This window comes from Symphalangus syndactylus, chromosome 9 (genome assembly GCF_028878055.3).
Source record: "Symphalangus syndactylus isolate Jambi chromosome 9, NHGRI_mSymSyn1-v2.1_pri, whole genome shotgun sequence".
In the NCBI taxonomy this organism is placed as follows: Eukaryota; Metazoa; Chordata; class Mammalia; order Primates; family Hylobatidae; genus Symphalangus; species Symphalangus syndactylus.
In genome coordinates, this window is record NC_072431.2 from 32,255,067 (window position 1) to 32,278,177 (window position 23,111).

Genomic DNA, 23,111 nt, shown 5'->3' on the forward strand with positions numbered 1-23,111 from the left:
TAAACTTCATGCTGAATCCAGTGTCTATATCCTGGAATTCTCAGCCTGTAGCCTCTGTAAACTAATTTTTCCACTGTGAATAAGACTAATCATGACTCTGTCGACATTTACATTTTATTTAGAAAATGTCTCCCTTCTGTTCCTTTGATCCAAACTTGACTCACCCTACCTTGAGGTTGCGTTTACAAAGGAACACTGAAGGTTACCCAACAGTATGTGGGTGTCGTTCATCAACTATAGTGACTCAAGAATATCACCAGTTGGTTTGCCTTTCTCATGGTTTTCATGTTTTCTCATTAAAAATAAATAAAGCACAGATAAGCAGAAAGAATAACCATCCATCTAACAACTAGAGGAAAATTTATCAATGGTTTTGGTTTATCTTTCCTATAATTAAGCTATAAAAAACAACCATCAATGTAACAACTAGAGAAAACCTTTATCAATGGCTGTGGCTTATCTTTCCTAATAATTAGTTCTTTCAGGGAGTTATTAACCAATTTAAAAACTTTTGTCTGAGATTGATTAGTAAAGACTATTTCTTGAACCAAATTGTTCTTTCATTTGGCTACTTTGGTTAAAGAAGAAAGAAGAGATAATAATTGCAATGATTCTTTTATTTTATTTTATAGGGTTGTTGGCTGTGGATTGCAATTACCATGTCTGACTCAGTAATTCTTCGAAGTATAAAGAAATTTGGAGAGGAGAATGATGGTTTTGAGTCAGATAAATCATGTAAGTGGCTTTTTTCTCTCACTGCATCTTGTACAAGGAGAGGTGAGAACAAAAGTAGGACAAGCTGGTGAAGTTTCAAGGAGCAGAAAAAAATCAGCAACAGTAGGTAGAACTATCATTGGGTGTGATTCTTATACACAACTGTGTGGCTCTCCCTAGAATCCACGTAATGTAATATCTGAAAGCACTAGGTAGGAACACACCAAGTGTGTATAAATGAAAGCATCTCTCACCAACACCTTTCCTAGAGTAGGGTTGTTCCAGTGGTGGCTGTTATGACTAACTTTATTCCTGTATTGTTATTATTAATCATAATTTAGTGAGCGCTCCTCCTTAGGAAGAGCTGTGCCCAGACTCTGCAGACCAGAATGAGTAGGGGCCTGTAGCACTAGCACCTGGGATGTCCTGGGCTCAGATGGTTCTAAGCTACTGTTTTCTAACCCTATGATTTTACATTTTACAGATGACAAAACTGAGACTTGGATGTGTTTTTGAAACTTGGCAAGGAACACATGAGTAAAATTAACGGAACCATAATTCTAATCCAGTTGTGTTTGATTCCCAAGCCCAAGATATTGCCATCTGTCAATATTATCATGCTTCTTTACTTTAATAAGAGTAAAGAGGCATGATAGTGTTGGATGACAAAGCTCCCTAGTGGCTTCCTTACACCCCTGGCTGTAATCACCGACTTTCACCTCCTGCCCTGCATCTATTCTGACCTACACTGGGGAAAACAGTATGTGGTCTCAATCCTATGGCTTCTACTAGTGTAGAAGTGTTAATGACATCTTGTTATTAACATCTTATTGTTAATTTGTGGTCTATATTTTAAACAGATAAATTCTGATGCTTTTAAAGAACCAAACAATAAATAAATATCAATTTTATTTTGTAGTTCAAAAAGTCAGATCTTCTTCAGCTAATTTAGAAATGTTGCTGTCCATTTGATATTCAGATGATGCAAATATTTCATGTCCTGAAGTCCATAAATGAGTAAAGATAGCAGCACTCCTGGACCCTAAACGAGTGTCTTCATGTGTGTGTGTATGTGTGTGTTTGTGTGTGTGTATGTGTGTAGAAAGATAGAGAGAGAGAGAGACAATATGAGCAGGAAGAAAGAAAAGGCAAATAGTCATTTGGTAATATTCCATGAATAAAGGTAATTTGTAGGAATATTTTTCCCGAGCAAATTTCTTAATGACTGTATTGCATTTTGTTACTATTATTAACTGCTTTTTTGCATTGATTTTTTTCTGACAGATAATAATGATAAGAAATCAAGGTAAGTGACTGATTTCAACAATCAGCATCTTTTCTAGAATAACTCCATAATATTCATATCAAAGGCACAAAGCAGATAATATTTTCATGCACATTGCACTTCATATAAAATAATATATATAATCCATTCTTTTTCTCTTTAAAACATTACTATAATTTGATTTTAAAAACCTTTCAGAATATCCCTTCTAGGTTAGGTTCAAATGTCCCCTCTGTATTCAGGAATGGTGCAGAACTCCTGACCTAAGAGGGAAGAGGAAAAGTTGAACAACAAGTATAATTTCATGGGCATTGGAGAGGTCCCTAAACCCCAAATTCTTGCCACAGGCAAAGAGTAGAGACCTAAAGTGTCATTATTGCATATTTCTGTTCAGCTAAAGATTTTGAATTCTCATATAGAACAAATAACAGCTAATCACAGTCTGGTATGAAGGCGGGATTAGATGAGGTCTAATTTAGAAGACAGAAGTGAGGCATCAGGTAAGTTCCTGAAGGGGAGTTGGCGGAAAGGGAGGGGTTGAAAGTATTTTAAAAATTTTAAGTAATTCACAGCAGAGGGAGGAAGTGGGAGTGGTAAGATTAGCTTTGGGCTGGGAGTGGTCAGGTCAGCCTGGGCCTCTGAGAGCCACATGTTTCTTACTGGGTGGGAAGTTTAAAAAATGGGTGTGGATGTAGATGAATGGCAAGGAGAGGATGAGTAGGAAGTTGAATGAGTTGTTTTGTTTTTAGAGGAGGTGAGCATGGAATGAGAAGATCACAGCAAAAGTTTGCCAGAGCTGCTGAGAGGAATGGGAGTGATCTGTAGAGAAATGAAGTGTGCATTGCACGTTGAGCTGGAGAGCACACATTCACTCCATTAGTTCATTCATTTTGCAAATATTAATTGAGTGTCTATTTGGTATCAGACACTATTGTAGCTGCTGAGGGTACCAAAAAGAACAAAACAGGCAAAAGTGTCTGCCCATGAGGAGTTTACATTTTAGTGAGGGAGATATAATAAACACTGTAAATAAATCAAATGTATAGCATGGTAGCTAGTGATAATCTATCACTTTCTTTCTGAGAAGGAAAAATAAACATGGAAATGGAGCTATGAAATGGTGTGTAGGGGGTGGGGTTGAAATTTTAAAGACTTTGGCCAAGGAAGACTCTGTTGAGTAGGTGATTTTGAAGGAAGGTCTAGCGGAGGTGTTGGAGCTGTCCCTGTGGTTACCTAAAGAAAAAGCGTCTGGGGAGAGGGAGTAGCAGGTGCCCACACCCAGAGGTGGGAACAGTTGGGCATGGACAAAGGTCAGCAAGAGGCCAGGCGAGTGGGGTGTTGAGAACTAGAATATAGTTGGAGGAGGTGAGGTCAGAGAGCCAAGGGCCAGACCATGGGGAGTCTCAGAAAAAATTTAGGATTCTTTTCTGGGCCAGAAGGGAAGCTTAGGGCAGCTGAGTACTAGACTCTGCCTGTGCTGGTATTCATTTACAAGGTGGTGAGGTTGTGTCCAGCAGGCCCAGCAGCCTGGCTTAAGCAGAAGAAGGCAAACAGCTGGATGGATGCAGGATGAAGTTTACAAGGATGATGTAGAGAAAATAATTGAGGATGATGGTGAGAGTGTGCTTCAAATGCCTGGCAGAAGGACCTTGGCTGCATGGGGAAGGAAGCAAAATCTTAATGGGGTTTAGCAATGGAAGGCAATAAAGGATTTAAGGGACTGCATGGCTCAAGTGAGGTTGACAAATAGGTGTGGAAGGAGGAAGGAAGTGAGAAAATGAGATACATGGGCAGTCACAGACTGCCAAGGAGTTAACCATGTCAGACAGTAGCTCCTGATGACAGCAAGGTCCAGGGTGTATTCATGGACTGCCTGACTCAGGTTAAGTCAAGATCCCCGAAGTTGAAGAGGTCAAATACAGGTTAAACATGGCCTTATGGGAATGGAAATGAATGAGAAATATTAAGGAAATATGATTCTATGAAAAGTGTGGTTATGTTCTTGAATTTTTCATCATATCAACATTATTTAATGTAGTTGTAATATTTCTAAACATGAGGAAGCTTTAAAATTAGCTAATCCAACCACTTCAACTTACCCATGAGGAAATGCAGTCACAAATAGATTGAGGGTCATGACTGAGGGCAAAGAGTTATTTGTTGGTATAACTGGGAGTATAGAGGACTTTTTACTTTCTCTCCATACCTCTCAGGTGTTCATCTCTGTGAATCACTAGTGAACCTGAGATTGAGCTATACTGAAATCTCTAGAAGAGGTAAATGTAGAAGAATAAAGCTTGTTTTTAAGATATCAGGTTTGGCCAGAATTTTCCAGCCAGTGGGGATTTTCTTTCTTACTAAAGAATAACTCATAAAATCACCACCTAGGGAGAATTTCCCATTGTATTGGAAAGAATGGTCTTAAAATACCTGTGATTTTCTCCTCAGGTTACAAGATGAGAAGAAAGGTGATGGCGTTAGAGTTGGCTTCTTTCAATTGGTAATAAAACTGTGTTGATTTATGGCAGTGGGTATGCAGCTATAAATTGTTTAGATCATGAAGGGAGTGTTAAATCTTTAGTCATATTGGCAGGTTTTTAACTTCAGTGATCACTTTTTCAGTCATAGGCTTTGCCTATGTGATAACATGCTGAATAACTATTAGAAATATATTGCTCATAGGCCGGGCGCGGTGGCTCACGCTTGTAATCCCAGCACTTTGGGAGGCCGAGGCGGGCGGATCACGAGGTCAGGAGATCGAGACCACGGTGAAACCCTGTCTCTACTAAAAATACAAAAAATTAGCCGGGCATGGTGGCGGGCGCCTGTAGTCCCAGCTACTCGGAGAGGCTGAGGCAGGAGAATGGCGTGAACTCGGGAGGCGGAGCTTGCAATGAGCCGAGATTGCGCCACTGCACTCCAGCCTGGGCGACAGAGCGAGACTCCGTCTCAAGAAAAAAAAAAAAAAAAAGAAATATATTGCTCATAAAACATACAAATCCTATCCAATAGATCAGAAAAATGTCTTGGAAAATTATCACTGAGCCCATGGTTATCATATTTGTAAGGAAATTCATCACAACAATCACATATATATATTTATTCTTATGACAAATCTTTAGAAATTTCAAAGTATAGGTATTTACTCCAAATTTGCTCAGGATGGAGGCATTTCTAGGCACAAATCGGCACTCTTCATTGTCACTATCGGTTGCACAAAACAATTTATACTATTGCTCAATGCTCCACACAGTTTATCTACTTGGCAATGGCATCACTGACAGTGATTATTTTCCCCTTAAGTTGTAGATGAGTAGCTAAAAACTACAGTCAGCTCCTGAAATAACAGAATGAATTCAGAGACCAGGAAATTTATAACATGATCTAACAATGTAAGAGTCTAATGTTTTAGATAATTGATGTACCGTGCCATGTATTTCAATATAATTAGTATGAACTCTGCCGCTCAATTAAGGTGATTCGCATGAAATTTGGTGTTGAGTACTATTCATGAGAATCTAGTAACTAAATTAAGTAGTCCTCCTGCCTCTCCTGCTTTTCACCCATAGATGATCTCTGAACTCTTTTTTTTCAAGTTTCGGTTTTCTTCATCAACTGACATTTGGCTGATGTTTGTGGGAAGTTTGTGTGCATTTCTCCATGGAATAGCCCAGCCAGGCGTGTTACTCATTTTTGGCACAATGACAGATGTTTTTATTGATTATGACGTTGAGTTACAAGAACTCCAGATTCCAGGAAAAGCATGTGTGAATAACACCATTGTATGGACTAACAGCTCCCTCAACCAGAACATGACAAATGGAACACGTTGTGGGTAGGTTGTTATTTTTTTTATTTTTTACTTTTTTTGCTCATATCTTAAATTGTAATTCAAAATGTATAGAGGAGATTTTACTGGCTGAGCTGGAGTGGTATCTAACACAAAGAGAATAGAAACATGAGTTTACCCATATTTCTAGAAATTACTCTGCCTCAAGTTTCCTTCTATCTTACTATGTTTTAAAATCTTAATAGAAACAGGATTGAAAGTCCCTCACCAAATACATCGCCAAAATGTTACCACTTTATTGAGTATAGGCTTGAGCATGACACTACCAATACTTAATGCCACTAGGGAGGTGACCCATGAATTTTACTTGAGTTATCATCTCCAAGAGTACTTTTTTCCCCCCACACTAACTCCCCTCTGCCCCTTAGCTTTGTGGCTGTGGCTGTGATCCACTTGATCTTAACCCTTCCATCTGTAATGGGAATTTCATGAACATGCTCCATTACTTTGAGTAAGGTACACTAGTCTCAACCAGTAATTGAGTTTGTTTTTTTCTTTTTTCTTTTTTTTTTTTTAAGATGGAGTCTCCTTTTTCGCCCAGGCTGGAGTACGGTGGTGTGATCTTGGCTCACTGCAGCCTCTGCCTCCTGGATTCAAGCGATTATCATGACTCTGCCTCCTGAGTAGCTGGGATTATAGGCACCCGCCACTATGCCCAGCTAAATTTTGTATTTTTAATAGAGACAGGGTTTCACCATTTTAGCCAGGCTGGTCTCAATCTCCTCAGGTCGTCTGCCTGCCTCGGCCTTCCAAAGTGCTGAGATTACAGGCGTGAGAAAACTAGTGCAGTGCTGTGATCAGAGGCAACCAGGCAGAAGTAGCCAGAACTCACACAGACACAGTCACTATGCTACTGTTTTCTTTGTGATAAGCCTGACAGGCCACCTTGTAATCAGTGAGTCCGTCGTGTACTCAGAGCTGACTCACTGTCATAGCACAGACTTTGCAACGTGCCTCATGCTGCCTCAAGTTCAGAACAAGCTTATTTGCACGTAGGAACGCACATACTCAGGTTCAAGAATCAAGGGTGGGGCACATCTTGGCTAGAAAGACACTAGGAATGGCTCCCTCAGAGGAATTTATAGTTTTCACCTTCATTTTTGAAATTTTCTATAGGCTTGATTCCAGACTATGAATGAGTCCTTCTAAATCATTGACACTCTTCCGTAATATTATCTCTCTTAGGGTCTTTCATTCATTTATTCATTCAACCAAAATTTTTTTAAACATCAACTATATACCAGGAACTCATGAAAGCATCAAGGACACAGTTGTCTTAAGAGCATGGTCCTGGCCAGGCATGGTGGCTCATGCCTGTAATCATAACACTTTGGGAGGGTGAGACGGGAGAATTGTTTGAGCCCAGAAGTTCGAGACAAGCCTGGGCAACATAGCGAGACCCTGTCTCTACAAAATTTTTTTTAAACATAGCTTGGCTTTGTGGTATGCCCCTGTCATCCCAGCTGCTTGAGAGGCTGAGATGGGAAGATCACTTGGGCCTGGGTGTTTGTGGCTGCAGTTGGCTGTGATTGTGTGGGTGACAGAATGAGACCCCATCTCAGAAAAACCAAAAGAGTCATGATCCCTATCTTTGTGAAGCTTAAGCCTAGTAAGCCATCATTCAGTCAATGATCATTTAAAAACACATGCAGTGACAGACTTGGAGGTACCTGATAGAAAACACAGGATAATATACAATGTGAATTATTCTTTATAACAACAAGCCTACTTATTCTATATAAGTTCCCTAATGTCTAAATACGTATGTTTCTTTTCTAAAATTGGAAGTTTCTTTTCATTTGACAAACTCAGAGCAATTTGTATAAAAGAGAGATTGAGTTCAACAAAAGTCTTTGAAATCCTTCATTTATGTTGGAGGATAGTAGTGAACTGCTTTTTACAGAGGGGTTTGACCACAAAACGTAAGATTAATCATTCTCCCCTTTGAGAAAAAAATGCATTCAGACCTATGTGTGATGTAAATTGACCCAAGCCATTGATAACACTTATGAGGATAAGTTTTTGAGGAAAAAGTCCTCAAGTATATCTTATTATGCCTTAAAACTTGGAAATAAATGTTAGAGGAGCCAAAATTTGAGGCATATACATGATACTAGGTGCTTATGAATATTTGTCCAATGAATTAAAGAATGAATCTACTTTCAACATTTGCATCATGGTCATCTATTAAAAAGGAATTCTCTGTGGACACTCATTACTCACTGTCTTCATTGTTACTGGCTCACATACCTGAAGGCGAGCAAAGAATACAAACTGAGGCTTTCAGAAGTCCAATGGCTTTGGCTGAGTTCACATGATACCAAATGTGAATGGACATTTGTCCTTTTCTTTTTAAAAAAAGTTCATACAGGTAGCTGAAATTGTATAGACTATACCTTTCCAGGCATTTCTTTACCAGGAACTCCTTGACGAGTTAAATATTTTCATCGTGAGTTATTATGATCATTGACATGAATACTATTTGTTCTATTCTGAATAACATGTTTGTTTAGCTGTTCTGTGGTAAGATCACTGTGAAAATGGACTTGGGTGGGACAGAGGAGAAAAGAGGGGACATTTTTCTACCTGTAAGTAGTTTATGTACCTCCAAAGTCACCCAAACCTTTTGCAAGTTTCTTTCATGGAAAAAGTATATCATTAAAGGTACAGTTTCTCCTTTTATTATAGTAGATGTATTAGCCTTAGAATATACAAGACAACCCAGTAATTTTAGCAACAAAAGCATGTATGTGTAATGACAGGAGCTGGTTTTACTCTTTTATTATATTGGTTTCCACATGTCAATTGTAATCTATTAGCTGGAATTTTTAAGTTAAAGCCTTCCAGATGGCTGTCAGTGAATTACACTGATAAGGATTACAGAGTGTCAGGTCTCTTGATTAGCTTACCAGAATTTCTGGTCAGAACAGTCAAATAATAGACAAAAAAATGAAAGCAGATGAAGGGCTAGGAAGTTAAAATACCACAATTGCAATTTTGTTTTATTTTCTTTTATCCAATTAAAGTGTAAACACTCAAATGGAAGCCACAAAGTCTCGTGTAACTTAATTGTGGAAGAGACATACCATAATTTCTGCCATATTCTATGGGTCACAGAAACCAACCCTGGTATAATTTGGAAGGAGTCTAAACAAGTGTGAATACTGAGAGATGAGAATTTTAGGGGCTTTTTGGAGGCTGATTACTACTGCGGGCATTGGGGAGCTCAAGTCTTCACTTCCTCTCGTACAGATAAATCAATGCAGAAATCTAGGCCTGTCCTTTCACTTGGATTTCAGTCTATATTCTTAGCAATATATATTCAGTTTGTATAAGCAAGCACTATTTTGAAGGTAGACAGTTTAGGCTATATACTTTTGTAATGGCTTTATTGAGATACAATTCATATACCATAAAATTCACCCACTTGAAGTGTACAATTAGATGTTTTTTTGTATATTTGCAGAGTTGTACATTCACTGCCACAGCCAATTTTAGAACATTTTCTTTTTTTTTCTTTTTTTTTATTACACTTTAAGTTTTAGGGTACATGTGCACAACGTGCAGGTTTGTTACATATATATACATGTGCCATGTTGGTGTGCTGCACCCATTAACTCATCATTTAACATTAGTTATATCTCCTGATGCTATCCCTCCCCCCTCCCCCCACCCCACAACAGGCCCCGGTATGTGATGTTCCCCTTCCTGTGTCTGTGTGTTCTCATTGTTCAATTCCCACCTATGAGTGAGAACATGCGGTATTTGGTTTTTTGTCCTTGCGATAGTTTGCTGAGAATGATGGTTTCCAGCTTCATCCATGTCCCTACAAAGGACTGAACTCATCATTTTTTATGGCTGCATAGTATTCCATGGTGTATATGTGCCACATTTTCTTAATCCAGTCTATCATTGTTGGACATTTGGGTTGGTTCCAAGTCTTTGCTATTGTGAATAGTGCCACAATAAACATACGTGTGCATGTGTCTTTATAGCAGCATGATTTATAGTCCTTTGGGTATATACCCAGTAATGGAATGGCTGGGTCAAATGGTATTTCTAGAATTTTAGAAGATTTTCATTACTAGAAAAAGAAACCCCTTGCCCCTCGGTCGTTACTTTCTAGTACCTCATCCTCCTCCCTATCCCTAGGCAACCACTAATCTGCTTTCTGACCATAGATTTGCCTATTCTGGACATGTCATATTAATAATATCATATAATATGTGATCCTTTGAGATTGGCTTCTTTAACTTAAGCATATGTTTTTGCAGTTCATCCATATGTATTTTTATTGCTAAATAATATTTCATTATATGGATATAATACATGTTACGTATCTGTTCATCAGTTGATAGACATTTGGATTGTTCCCACTTTTGAGCTATTACAAATAATTCTGCTATGAGCATTTGTATACAGATTTTTGTGTGGACATGTTTTCATTTCTCTTGGGTACATGTCTAAGAGTAGAATTGCTGTATCACATGGTAACTCTATGTTTAACTATTCTAGAAACTGCCAGACTATTTTCTACAGTGGCTGCACCATTTACATTTCCGCTAACAGTGTATGAGTGTTCTAATTTCTCCACATCCTCACCAGCACTTGTTATTTAGTATCTATGATATCTCTCATAGGTAGAATAATGATCCCCAGAGATATCCAGGTCCTTATCCCTAGAACCTGTGAATGTTACCTTGTATGGGAAAAGGGTCTATGCAGATGTGATTCAGTTAAGGATATTGAGATGGGGGAGACTATCCTGGATTATCCAGGCAGGCCCTAAATGCAGTCATGTGTGTACTTAAAAGAGACAGTTGCTAAGAAGAAGGCAGAGGGGGATTTGCCTGTAGACAGAAGAGTAGAAGCAAGGTGACTACAGAAAAAAAGAATGGAATGATATTGCCACAGCCGAGGAGTGCCAGCAGCTATCAAGAGCTGGAAGAAGCAAGAAGAAATTTCTCTCTTAGAGCCTTAGGAGGGAACACAGCCCTGTCAGTACCTTGATTTCCATCCAAGGAAGCTGATTTTGGGCATGTGAGGGGATACATTTCTCTTATTTTAATTGTGGTAATTGTTACAGCAGTCATAGGAAACCAATAGAATAGCCACCCTAGGGAGTGGGAAGTGGAATCTCACTGTGGTTTTGATTTGCATTTCTCTGAGGACTAGTGATGTTTGGCTTCTTTTTAGGTGCTTGTTGGTCATTTGCACATCTTCTTCGGAAAAATATCTATTCAGATCTTTTATTTGGAAATAAATAATATAACAAAATATGTATTCAGTCCTTTTTAAAACTGGGATATATGTCTACTGATTATTGAGTTGTAGGAATTCTTTATATATTCTAGATATAAGTTCCTTATCAGAGATACAATTTGCAAGCAATTTCTCTCATTCTTTGGGTCGTCTTTCTAACTTCTTGATAATTATCTTTGAAGCACTGAAGTGTTTAATTTTGGTGATGTCTAGTTTGTTCTTTTGTTGCTTCTGAATTGGTGTCATATCTAAGAAACCATTGCCAAATCCAAGGTCTTGATAATTATCTTTGAACCACTAAAGTGTTTAATTTTGGTGATGTCTAGTTTATTCTTTTGTTGCTTCTGAATTGGTGTCATATCTAAGAAACCATTGCCAAATCCAAGGTCGTGAACATTACACTTGTTTTCTTTTAATGGCTCTGGCCATGTGAAGTGCCAGCTTCCCTTTCATCTTCCACCATGAGTGTAAGTTTCCTAAGGCCTTCCAAGAAACTGAGGAGATGCTCTAATGCTTCCTGTATGGCCTGCAGAATTGTGACCCAATTAAACCTCTTTTCTTTATAAGTTACCCAGTCTCAGGTATTTCTTTATAGCAGTGTGAGAATGAACTAATACACTCATGGTTAGTCTATGATCCACTTTGAGTAAATTTTTGTAGGGGTGAATTAGGGGTCCAAATTGATTCCTATCTGCATGGATAGCCAGTTGTTCCAGCACCATTTGTTGGCAAAACTATTTTTTCCCCATTGAGTAATCTCAGAATCCTTATCAAAATCAATTTACTGTAATTAAGAGGGTTCATTCGTGGACTCTGAATGCTATTCCATTGACCTACACATCTATCTTTATGCCAGTAACACACTGTTTTGATTACTGTAGCTTTATAGTAAGTTTTGAAATCAAGAAGTGTGAATCTACTACTAGGGATTGTCTATTCTGGGTCTCTTGGATTTTCATATAAATTGTTTAACTTCTGCAAAGAAGTCAGCTAGAATGCTAGGAATTGCATTGAATCTGTAGATCAATTTAAGGAATATTGCCATCTTAACAATATTAAGTCTTCTGATTCATGATCCACTTATTTGAGTCTGCTTTAATTTATTTCAACAAGGTCTTATAGTTTTCAGAATATTTTGCAATTTTTTGTTAAGTTGATTGCTAGGTATTTTATTATTTTTGATGTTATCATAAATGGAATTGTTTTCTTAATTTTATTTTCAGTTTGCCCATTGCTACTATAGCAAAATACAATTTTTTTGTATATTGAACTTTTATCCTAAACCTAGCTGAACTACTTATGAGTTCAGTAGTTTTTTAGTGGGCTCTTTAGGATTTTTTATATAAGCCCATATCATCTGCAAGTAGAAATAACTACACATTTTCCTTTCCAATCTAGCTGCCTTTTTAATTTAATTTAATTTAATTTTGTTGCCTAATTGTTTTGGCCCAAACCTCAAGTACAATGTTCAGTAGAAGTGGTGAGAGCACACATCCTTGTCTTATTCCTATCTCAGGGGAAAGCATTTAGTCTTTCACCATTAAGTATGACATTAGCTATTATAAGTGTCCTTTATTATGTGAGGAAGTTCCCTTCTAATCCTAGTTTGTAGAGTGTTCTAATCATTGTCATGAATTTAGTCATGTGCTTCATCTACATCTATTAAGATGATCATGCAGTTTTGCCCATTATAATATTGATATGGTATATTACATCAATGTATTTTCATATGTTGAATTACCTTTGCACTCCTGGAATAAATCCCTCCAGGTAATAATGAGTAATCATTTTACTATGCTGCAGGATTCAAATTGTTTGTATTTAGTGAAGATTTTTGTGTCTATATTAATAAGAGATATAATATATACGAGTTTTCTTTTCTTATAATGTCTTTGTCTGCTTTTGGTATCAGATAATTCTGGCCTGATAGTTTGGCAGTGTTCCCTTCCATTCTATTTTTTGAAGAGTTTGTGAAGAACTGGTATTAGTTCTTTAAATGTTTTGTAGAATTCTCCAGTGTAGTCATCTCATCTTAGACTTTTTGTTGTTGAAAATTTTTGATTGCTGATTCAATCTCTTTAGTTGTTATAGGTCCACTCAGATTTTCTATTTCTTTAAAAAACTTTTTTTTTAATTTGGCAAATAAAAACTATATATATTTATGGTGTGCAGCATGATGTTTTGAAATATGTATACATTGTGGAATGGCTAAATTGAGCTAATTAACATATTCACTACCTCACACACTTATCTTTTTTTGTTATAAGAACACTAAAAATCGACTCTTGGCTTCAGGCTTCCTGGGATGCCAAAAAATTGTGAGTCCGCTTGCTTTCTCAATGGGGAGGCTTGTGGTCTGGGGCAAATTTTCAGCCCTGGTCAATGGCTGCCTGGAAATAGATGCAGTGCTGTTGTTGGGGGCACGGTGGGCAATGAGACTAGCCTCTAGTACTGCGGGCTGAGTGGGAGCAGGGTAAGGCCTGTGACTGCCAGCTTTCCTCCACTTCCCTGGTGACCTGTGTGACTTAGCAGAGGCATCCATAATCCTCCTGGGAACATAACTCCACTGGACTGAGAACCACACCCCCATCCCCCATAGCAGCTGCAGCAAGCCCCCCCAAGGAGAGGCTGAGCTCAGACGCACCTATCCCTGCCCCTACCTGGTGGTCTTTCTCTACCTGCCCTGGTAGCCAAAGACAAAGGCCCAATTCTCTTGGGAACTCTGTGGCCCTGCCCACTGCTTGGGAAACCTGAATACATAACCAGGTGTCCTGAGGGCAACTTTGCATTCTCCATATAGGACCATAGCTGATGCACTCTTGAAAATGCCACCTCCTAGCTAGGGGCCAACCAACACAAAATCAACGCACTAAACAAAAACACAACAGAGGATCCTCACGGAGCCCACTTCACTCCCCTGCTGCCTCCACCAGGAGCAGATGCTGGTATCCACAGCTGCAAGAACTGAAGACAGATCACATTACAGGACTCTTTGTAGACTCTCGCCAGTACCAGCCCAGAGCCTGGTAACTCTGCTGGGTGGCTAGACTCAGAAGAGCAAAAACAATCACTACAGTTTGGCTCACCGGAAGCTCCATTTGTAGGGGAAGGGAGAGAACACCACATCAAGGGAGCAAACCGTAAGACAAAAGTATCTGAACAGCAGCCTATGAATCCCAGATCTTCCCTCTGACATAGTCTACCCAAATAAGAAAGAACCAGAAAAGCAATTTTGGTAATATGACAAAACAAGGTTCTTTAGCAGCCCCAGAAGATCATACCAGCTCACCAGCAATGGATCTAAACCAAGATGAAATCTCTGAATTGCCAGAAAAAGAATTTAGAAGGTTGATTATTAAGCTAATCAAGGAGGCACCAGAGAAAGATTAAGTCCAACTGAAGGAAATAAAAAACATGATACAGGATATGAAAGGAAAATTCTTCAGTTAAATAGATAGCATAAATAAAAAACAACCACAACTTCTGGAAATCAAGGACACACTTAGAGAAATGCATAATGTACTGGAAAATCTCAGCAATAGAATCAAATAAACAGAAGAAAGAAACTTCAGAGTTTGAAGACACGGGTTTCAAATTATCTCAATCCACCAAAGACAAAGAAAAAAGAATTTAAAAAATGAACAAATCTTCCAAGAAGTTTGGGACTATGTTAAATGACCAAACCTAAGAATAATTGGTGTTCTTGAGGAAGAAGAGAAATCTAAAAGTTTGGAAAATATATCTGAAGGAATAATCGAGGAAAACTTTCCTGGCCTTGCTGAAGGAAGATCTCTTGTCTAGAGTTGTAGACATCCAAATACGAGAAGCTCAAAGAACACCTGGGAAATTCATTGCAAAAAGATCATTGCCTAGGCACGTAGTCATCAGATTATCTAAAGTCAAAATGAAGGAAAGAATCTTAAGAGCTCTGAGGCAAAAGCACCAGGTAACCTATAAAGGAAAACCTATCAGAATAACAACAGACTTCTCAGCAGAAACCCTACAAGCTAGAAGGGATTGGGGTCCTATTTTTAGCCTCATTAAACAAAACAGTTATCAGCCAAGAATTTTGTATGAAACTTAACTTCATAAATGAAGGAAAGATAGAGTCTTTTTCAGACAAACAAATGCTGAGGGAACTTGCCACTACCAAGCAAATCAGGGAAATGCAAATCAAAATCACAATGTGTTATCATCTCACTCCTGCAAGAATGGCTATAATCAAAAAATCAAAAAAGAATAGATGTTGGCATGAATGTGGTGAAAAGGGAATACTTTTACACCATTGGTGGGAATGTAAACTAGTACAACCACTATGGAAAACAGTGTGTGATTCCTTAAAGAAGTAAACGTAGATCTACCATTTGATCCAGCAATCCCACTACTATTAATAGGCATATACCCAGAGGAAAATAAGTCATACAAAAAGGTACTTGTACGTATATGTGTATAGCAGCAGAATTTGCAATTGCAAAAATATGGAACCAGCACAAATGCCCATCAATCAACGAGTGGATAAGGAAAATGTAACATATATATTACATATGATATAGATATGATATATATGTAATATATATTACATTTTATATTATTATATATACTACATTTTAATATGTTTTATATACACACACACACACCATGTAATATATATATATACACACACACACCATGGAATACTACTCAGCCATAAAAAGGAATGCAATAATGGCATTTGCAGCAACCTGGATGGAATTGGAGACTATTATTCTAAGTGAAGTAACTCAGGAATGGAAAACTAAACAGTGTGTGTTCTCACTCATATGTAGGAGCTAAGCTATGAGGACACAAAGGCATGAGAATGATACATTGGACTTTGGGGACTTGGAGGAAAGGGTGGGTGGCGAGGAATAAAAGACTACACATTGGGTGCAGTGTACACTGCTTGGATGATGGGTGCACCATTGTAGAATCTCAGAAATCACCATCAAAGAACTTAGTCATGTAACCCAACACCACCTGTTCCCCAAAAACCTATTGAAATAAAAATAAAATTTTTTAAAAAATAATAAAATGTATATTATAAAAAAATAAGAATCTACTCTTAGTAATTTTCAAGCATACAAAACATTGTTACTAACTATAGTCAGCCCAGTAGATTTCTTGAACTTATTCCTCCTAATTGAAATTTTGTATTTTTTAACCATCTCCCCAATCTCCCCACCTCTAGCCCTTGGTAACTACCATTTTACTCTCTGTTTCTATGAATTCAAATTTTTTAGATGTCACATTTAAGTGAGATTACACTGTATTTGTCTTTCTGTGCCTGGCTTATTTCACTTAACGTGATATACTCGAGGTGCATCTGTGTTGTTGCAAAGGACAAGATTTTTTAAAAAGGCTGAATAATATTCCATTATCTATACGTACCACATTTTCTTTATCCATTCATTTGTTGATGGGCACATAGGTGGCTATTGTGAATAATGCTGCAGTGTGCATGGGAGTGTAGATATCTTTTTGATATATTGGTTTCATTTTCTTGGATATATACCCAGTATAGGATTGCTAGGTTATATAGCAGTTCTATTTCTAACTTTTTGAGGAAACTACATACATTTTTCAATAATGACTGTACTAATTTACATTCCCACCAGCAGTGTACAAGTGTTCCCTTTTTTCCACATTCTTGCCGTCACTTGATATCGTTCTTCTTTTTGATAATAACCAGACTTTGCTTCATGTGTTTTGGGGGCTCTTTTTCTAGGTGCATATATCTCCATAAATGTTATCACTTCATGATGGGTTGACCCTTTTATCTTTACAAAATGATTTTTATCTCTAGTAACAAGTTTTTAAAGTCTATTTTGTCTGATATTAGTATAGCCACTCCTGGTTTCTTACGGTTGCTTTTTGAAATGATTTTTTTTCTATCTTTTTGTTTCAACCTGTTTGTATCTTTGGATCTAAAGTGTGTCTCCTGTAGACAACACATAGTTGGATCTTGTTTTTTTTTGTGCAATCTGACAATCTCTGTCTTTTGATTGTATTGTTTAATCCATTATATATAAAACAAACATAACATCCTGAAAAGTGGGGGAAAAAAGGTCAACTGGCTAGAGTCCTCAGGAGCCAAGTGACAATGTGTTGATAAGTTCCCTGGGTATCTTATGCCTGATATGTACTAGATTAAGTGTTGGAAAAGCTGGCAAACTGGAAACCCCAATGAGTGCAGACCAAAAAGACTCAACAAAATCCTGCTTTTTCTAGATAGTGGGTCAGAAAGAGAAAGCCTAGTAGAAAACTTTGAAGCAATAATTACTCTACTATAGCCAAACACCACAGAAGAAAATGGTGACCTCACTCTCACCCATGCCAGCAAATGTTGATTTGGGAGCATAGACTCTTCCACGCTTGCTAGGTGGTAATAAGCCCCTCTTGTGCCACCCCCTCACCCACCCCCATGGTGTCAATGGAGAATATGTGGGAGGCCTGAATCATCCCCACTATAGTAAGGCACCTCTCCCCTTACCTGCTGGGTTGGGGTGACAGAGTCAAAACATTACCACCACCCTCATGGAAGGGGAAACCAAGACATTTTCAGATGAAATAAATCAAGAGAATTTGTTGCCAGCTGACTTACCCCAAAAGAATGGCTAAGGAAATTTCTTTAAGTAGAAAGGAGATAATAAAAGAAGTCCTAGACATCAGGAAGGGAGTGCGTAGTAAAAAAACTATGAGTAAATGCAATAGACCTTCCTTCTCTTGAGCTTTCTAAATTATGTTTTAAGGTAGAAACTCTAACGCTGTGATATGATCCTACTATGACACTGTCTGATGTGTGTTTAATTTAGAAATAGTTAAGACACTTATATTATTAACGAAGGAGAGTAGAGGTATGTAATGGGAGGTAATCTTTATATATTTCACTTGAATTGGTAAAATGACAACACTAGTAAACTGTGAAAAGTGATGTATCTATAATGTATTTCCTAGATCAACCACTAAAAAAGCTATACAAAGAGAGACACTTAAAAACACTATAGATAAATCAAAATTGAATTCTAAAAAAATGTTCAAGCAGCCCATAGGAAGGTAAGAGAAAGCAAACACAGAAATAACAGAGAGAACAAATAGAAAACAAGAAATAAAATGACGTATTTAAGCCCTAATGTATCAAAATATAAGCAAGATTTTTTGTAGATATAGAAAAGATTACCCTAAAATGTTTATGCAAATGTAAAAAAACTGGAATAGCTAAAACAATTTTGAAAAATAATAAAGTGAGAAGAATCAATCTACCCAATTTCAAGACATATTATTTAGCTAATGCAGTCAAGGCTGTGTGGCATTGACAGAGGTTAGATATATAGATCAATGGAACAGAATGGAGAACTCAGACCCACACAAATATGTCCAACTGATTTTTGACAAAAGTGGAAAAACAATTCAGTGGGGGAAAGATAAGCTTTTTATCAAATGGTTGTGGAGCAGTTGGACATCCACAGGCAAAAAAAATGAAATTACACAAAAATTAGCTTAAATGAATCATGGACTTATATGTAACAAATAAAACTAAACTTTTAGAAAAATATGGAAGAGACCATTTTCATGTTCTAGGGCTGGACAGAGCATGTAGATGACACCAAAAGCACAATTCATAAAGGGAAAATTTGATAAATTGGACTTCAATAAAATTAAAAACTTTGTAAAAGATCCTGTTAAGAGAATGAAAAGACAAGCTACTGACTGGGAGAACATATCTGCAACTTATATATCCAAAAAAGGACTAGGATCCAGAATATATAAAAAATTCTCAAAACTCAGTGTTAAAATAACAATAGGAAATTTCAGTTCAAAGATGGGAAAAAGACATGAGTAAGGATATAAGATGGCAAATGAGCACATGAAATATGTTAAACAACATCAATAGAGAAATGCAAATTAAATCAAAATGAGATATTGCTATAGACTTATCGGAATGGCTAAAATTAAAAATAGTGATAACTCTAAATGTTGATGAAGCTGTGGAAGAACTGGATCACTCATACAATCACTCATGCCATTCAAACCATGTCATAGCTATCCTGGAAAACAGTTTGGTAATTTAAAAACATCTGAACACTCAACTACCATATGATTCAGTATTTCTACTCTTGGGGATTTATTCCAGAGAAATGAAAACTAATGCTCACATAGAAACCTATACACAAATGTTGATAGCTGCTTAATTTGTAATAGATAAAAATTGGAAACAGCCCAGATATCCTCCAAAGGATGAGTGGTTAAACAAACTGTGATCCATCTATCTATATTATATGGAATCCTCCTTAATAAATAGGAATGAATTGTTAATGATGAAACTTGAAAGAATTATGCTAAGTGGAAAAAAGCCAACCCCGAAAGGTTCTACACTGTATGATTCCATTTATATAACATTCTTGAAATGAAAAAATTATAGCAAAAGAAAACAGACTGGTTGTAGCTGGGGCTAAGGAGGATATGGGGATTGGATAGAAGCATGTGGAGGTATAAAAGGACAATATGAGGGAGCCTTGAGATGATGAGAATGTTCTGATCTTGGTTATATCAGTGTCAATATCCTGGGTGTGATATCGTACTACAGTTTTGCAAGATATTTGAAAGATATGGCTTTAGTAAATCTGTAAGCTTGATGTGTAAATTGAATGACAAAACAAGGTAAAACAAAAAGAAAAGGTAAAAAGTTTCCAAAACAAGGTAAAAAGAAACAAAAAAGCAAAATAAGTCCTCATAATAATTTGTAAAACGTCTCCTTATCTTTTTTCCTCTAATTTCATCTCTCTCCCTTCTTTGCTATTCAACAAATGAGTCTTTGTTATTCAACAAATGGGGAATCTTCATTCATTCAAGTAGATTCATATCCGTTTTTGCTGTTAAAAAAAATGCCATTCTGTGGTCCAAATCACCTGCACACTTTATAGAATCCTTCCTGGGGTTTTATGATGACAAGTGTTCCCACCATTCAGGCAATAAAGACCTTGGTGTGCAGTCAAGGGAGCAAAGCCAGGCCTGCTCTTTTCCTTCCTGTCAGTTTTTCTGATAGGTTTTTTCTGTTGTTCCAGAAATATTATCAAGTTCTCTAAAGCCTTAATCACCTCTTCTTCCCAGAATAAAATAAAAATGAGTTAACTACTCATTTCAGAGACACCTCAGGGGTGAAAAGAGTGATAAACCGCATGTATCTTTACCATCCAGCAGTGATAGAATTCTCCTGGACTTTGTTCCAGAAAATCCCAGAGCTGGGCCAGTGCCCAACACCCTTAATCCACATATGTTTGTAAACTGGCATTTTTAATGACAGTCACTTCATCACTTCTGCTTAAAGTGCTTGTAGAATAAAGACACCACAGGAAATTTAAGTAAAGTTATTTATTATTTATCATTTTAATTGTCACATAAGTACATATTTATGGGATATAGTGTGATGTTTTGATGCATGTATACAATGTGTAATGATCAAATTGAATAATTAGCATTTCCATCACCTAGGACATTTATCATGTCATTGTGGTGAGGACATTCAAAATCCTCTCTTCTACCTCTTTTGAAATAGTCAACATATTATTGTTAACTATAGTCACCTACTATGCAACGTAGTACCAGAACTTATTCCTGAACAGTAACTTTGTACCTGTTGACCAACCTCTCCCCATCCCTCCCCCTCCACTGCTCTTCCCAGCCTCTGTTAACTACTATTCTCTAAGTAAAATGTTTGGACAAATGCTTATAGTTTTCTGGGTTTAGACACCCCAAAACAAACTGAAAATGAAAAGAATTGACTCATGTATACCTTAGAAAGCTTTTACTTATAAATAATATCGTATACTCTCTATTCAGAGATATCTAGCTTTTATAAGAGCCTCTGATTGTGGATACTCATAGATAAGTTTATGATTTTCTAGTTCTTTCATCTCAGGGTTCTTCTTAGTCATCATGAAAGACTGGGAATGTGGTGAGCACAAGAGACCTTAGCTGGTTTTGAGGTTGTCAGAAGGGTTGACCACAGCAGTTATTTCCCTTCCTAATTAGTATTTTGAAAGTCAAAGCAAAATCAAGAAACATTTATTGATTTCAGGCAGAGTGACCAAGCAATGTAAGCCCAGCGCTTGACCTTGGGTAGCTTGCAATCTACTAACAAGACAAGCATAAACATACTCAATATAAATATATTCAATAAAGGTATTGACTAATAGTGCAGTTTATTCTGTGTTAAATGAATTATATTGCAATGCTTGACCTGAGTTCAATAGAGACAGAAAATAATTCAAGCTCAAGCCACAAAAAGAAGGCTGACAGAGAGCAGAAAGAATGTGGAATAAAGAACCCATGCTAAAGAGGCTGCTTTCTGATTTTCTAAAGTAGACTCTATACCATTTAACTTGTCCCTGAAGATCATAACTGTCATCAACCAATATGTTAATTTTCTAATTATGGAATGCCTTCATTCCTAAAAGCAATTTCAGAATGTTTTTTTCCTCCACTCCCTGGTACTGCCAATCCCAAGCCCTGTGCAGCAACATGGTAGTGCTGCTGGGAAAAATGCCAAAAGTATTTTTCTTTGCTATTTTTCTTCTTGCTATTTCCCACAAGTGTCTTTGGCTTCAACCTTAGAAATTGTCCTGGTGAATGAAGCTTAGGCTGTAGTCAGCAAAAAGACAGGGCTAATAAAATGCTTTTCTCTCCCATGGGAAGATAACAGGCACATTTTTCAGTGTCACTCTGAGATAGAGAAGTTGAACAGCTGGCTTGCCTTCCTAGAAGAGGTAACAGTAAGCCTCTTGATTTACAGCACACGTCGTTCTATCCGTTTCTTTTCAGACAGCCTGTCTGGCTTTTGAAAATCTTTCTTACCTGTGATTGCTCTATCACTGCATGATAAGTATGCATGAAAGAGACTAAAGTGGACCAAGCCCTGGGCTGCCATTTAGGGTACCCTGGCTTCCAACAACTGCTAATTAATTATTTCATGGTCCTAGCATCTCTGCCTGTAAAAATGAAGGGGATATGCATATTTTCTGTGATTGGTACCATGAGGTCTATTTAGAAATTTAGTTGGATTTATTATAATTTTGCAAAGATAAAATGTCTTACTCATGTTTAGTAGAAATATACTATATATAGTATATTTATTATATATTATATATATATATTTAAAATATATATATTTTTAAATCCCTCTATATCCACAAATGTAATCTCTGGTGGCTTGATCCTACTTGCAAGTCTGAACATTCTTTTCTGTCTTTTGAAGGTTGCTGAACATTGAGAGCGAAATGATCAAATTTGCCAGTTACTATGCTGGAATTGCTGTCGCGGTACTTATCACAGGATATATTCAAGTTAGTAGCTCCTCCGTATAATTTATAGATCAATATCTGACCTCAAAGACATTACAATGAGATGTAACGTGTTGCCACCCTTTAAGCTAATCAGAAGCCCTAAGAACTACAGTCTATTTCCAGAGGACGTGAGAGAATGGAGAGGGATTCTTCTCTCAGATGGAAACTTAGGAGGATATAAGTGGCTGTCCAGAGAGATGCATAATAGACTCATAGTTGTAATGTCCTGTCCTCCCTTGTCTTTCCCTACTTCATCCTCTCTTCTATATTCAGAAACGGACATTTGCAGGTGTGTTTGTAGGGGCAGTTGAGTAGCTTGAAGAAAGTGGGGCAGAGGGAGATAGAGGAAAGCAAAATTTACTTTCTTTTTCTCGCATTGCTAAAGTCTCAACAAACTGCATGCCAACCCAAATTCGGAAAAGCTGAATCTAGAGCATATTTTAGATTTAAGCGATGGAATGGCTTGGAGGTACTTAACCCTTATTAAGAAAGAAAAATATTTTATCTTTTGCCTTCTTTTGCAGAAAAATAATGAATTCCTTCCCATTCATTCAAGAATTCCAGGCAGTGCTGTTTGTAAAGAGAAATGAATCATTTTTTTCCCATTTAGGCATTGGGAATTTTTATAACAGGCTTTTTTTTT

The 23,111-nt window shown here is 37.2% G+C and overlaps 1 protein-coding gene across 1 annotated transcript in view; it reads left to right on the forward strand.

Moving 5' to 3' along the window:
- The first annotated feature begins 659 nt into the window (after positions 1-659).
- ABCB11 (ATP binding cassette subfamily B member 11) overlaps positions 660-23,111 on the forward strand; it is a 102,378-nt gene continuing 79,926 nt past the window's right edge. The window contains exons 1-5 of the mRNA XM_055291888.2: positions 660-735; positions 1,999-2,020; positions 4,448-4,499; positions 5,596-5,834; positions 22,381-22,468. Of these exons, the coding sequence (XP_055147863.1) occupies positions 660-735; positions 1,999-2,020; positions 4,448-4,499; positions 5,596-5,834; positions 22,381-22,468 (477 nt within the window). The remainder of the gene's footprint in view (positions 736-1,998; positions 2,021-4,447; positions 4,500-5,595; positions 5,835-22,380; positions 22,469-23,111) is intronic.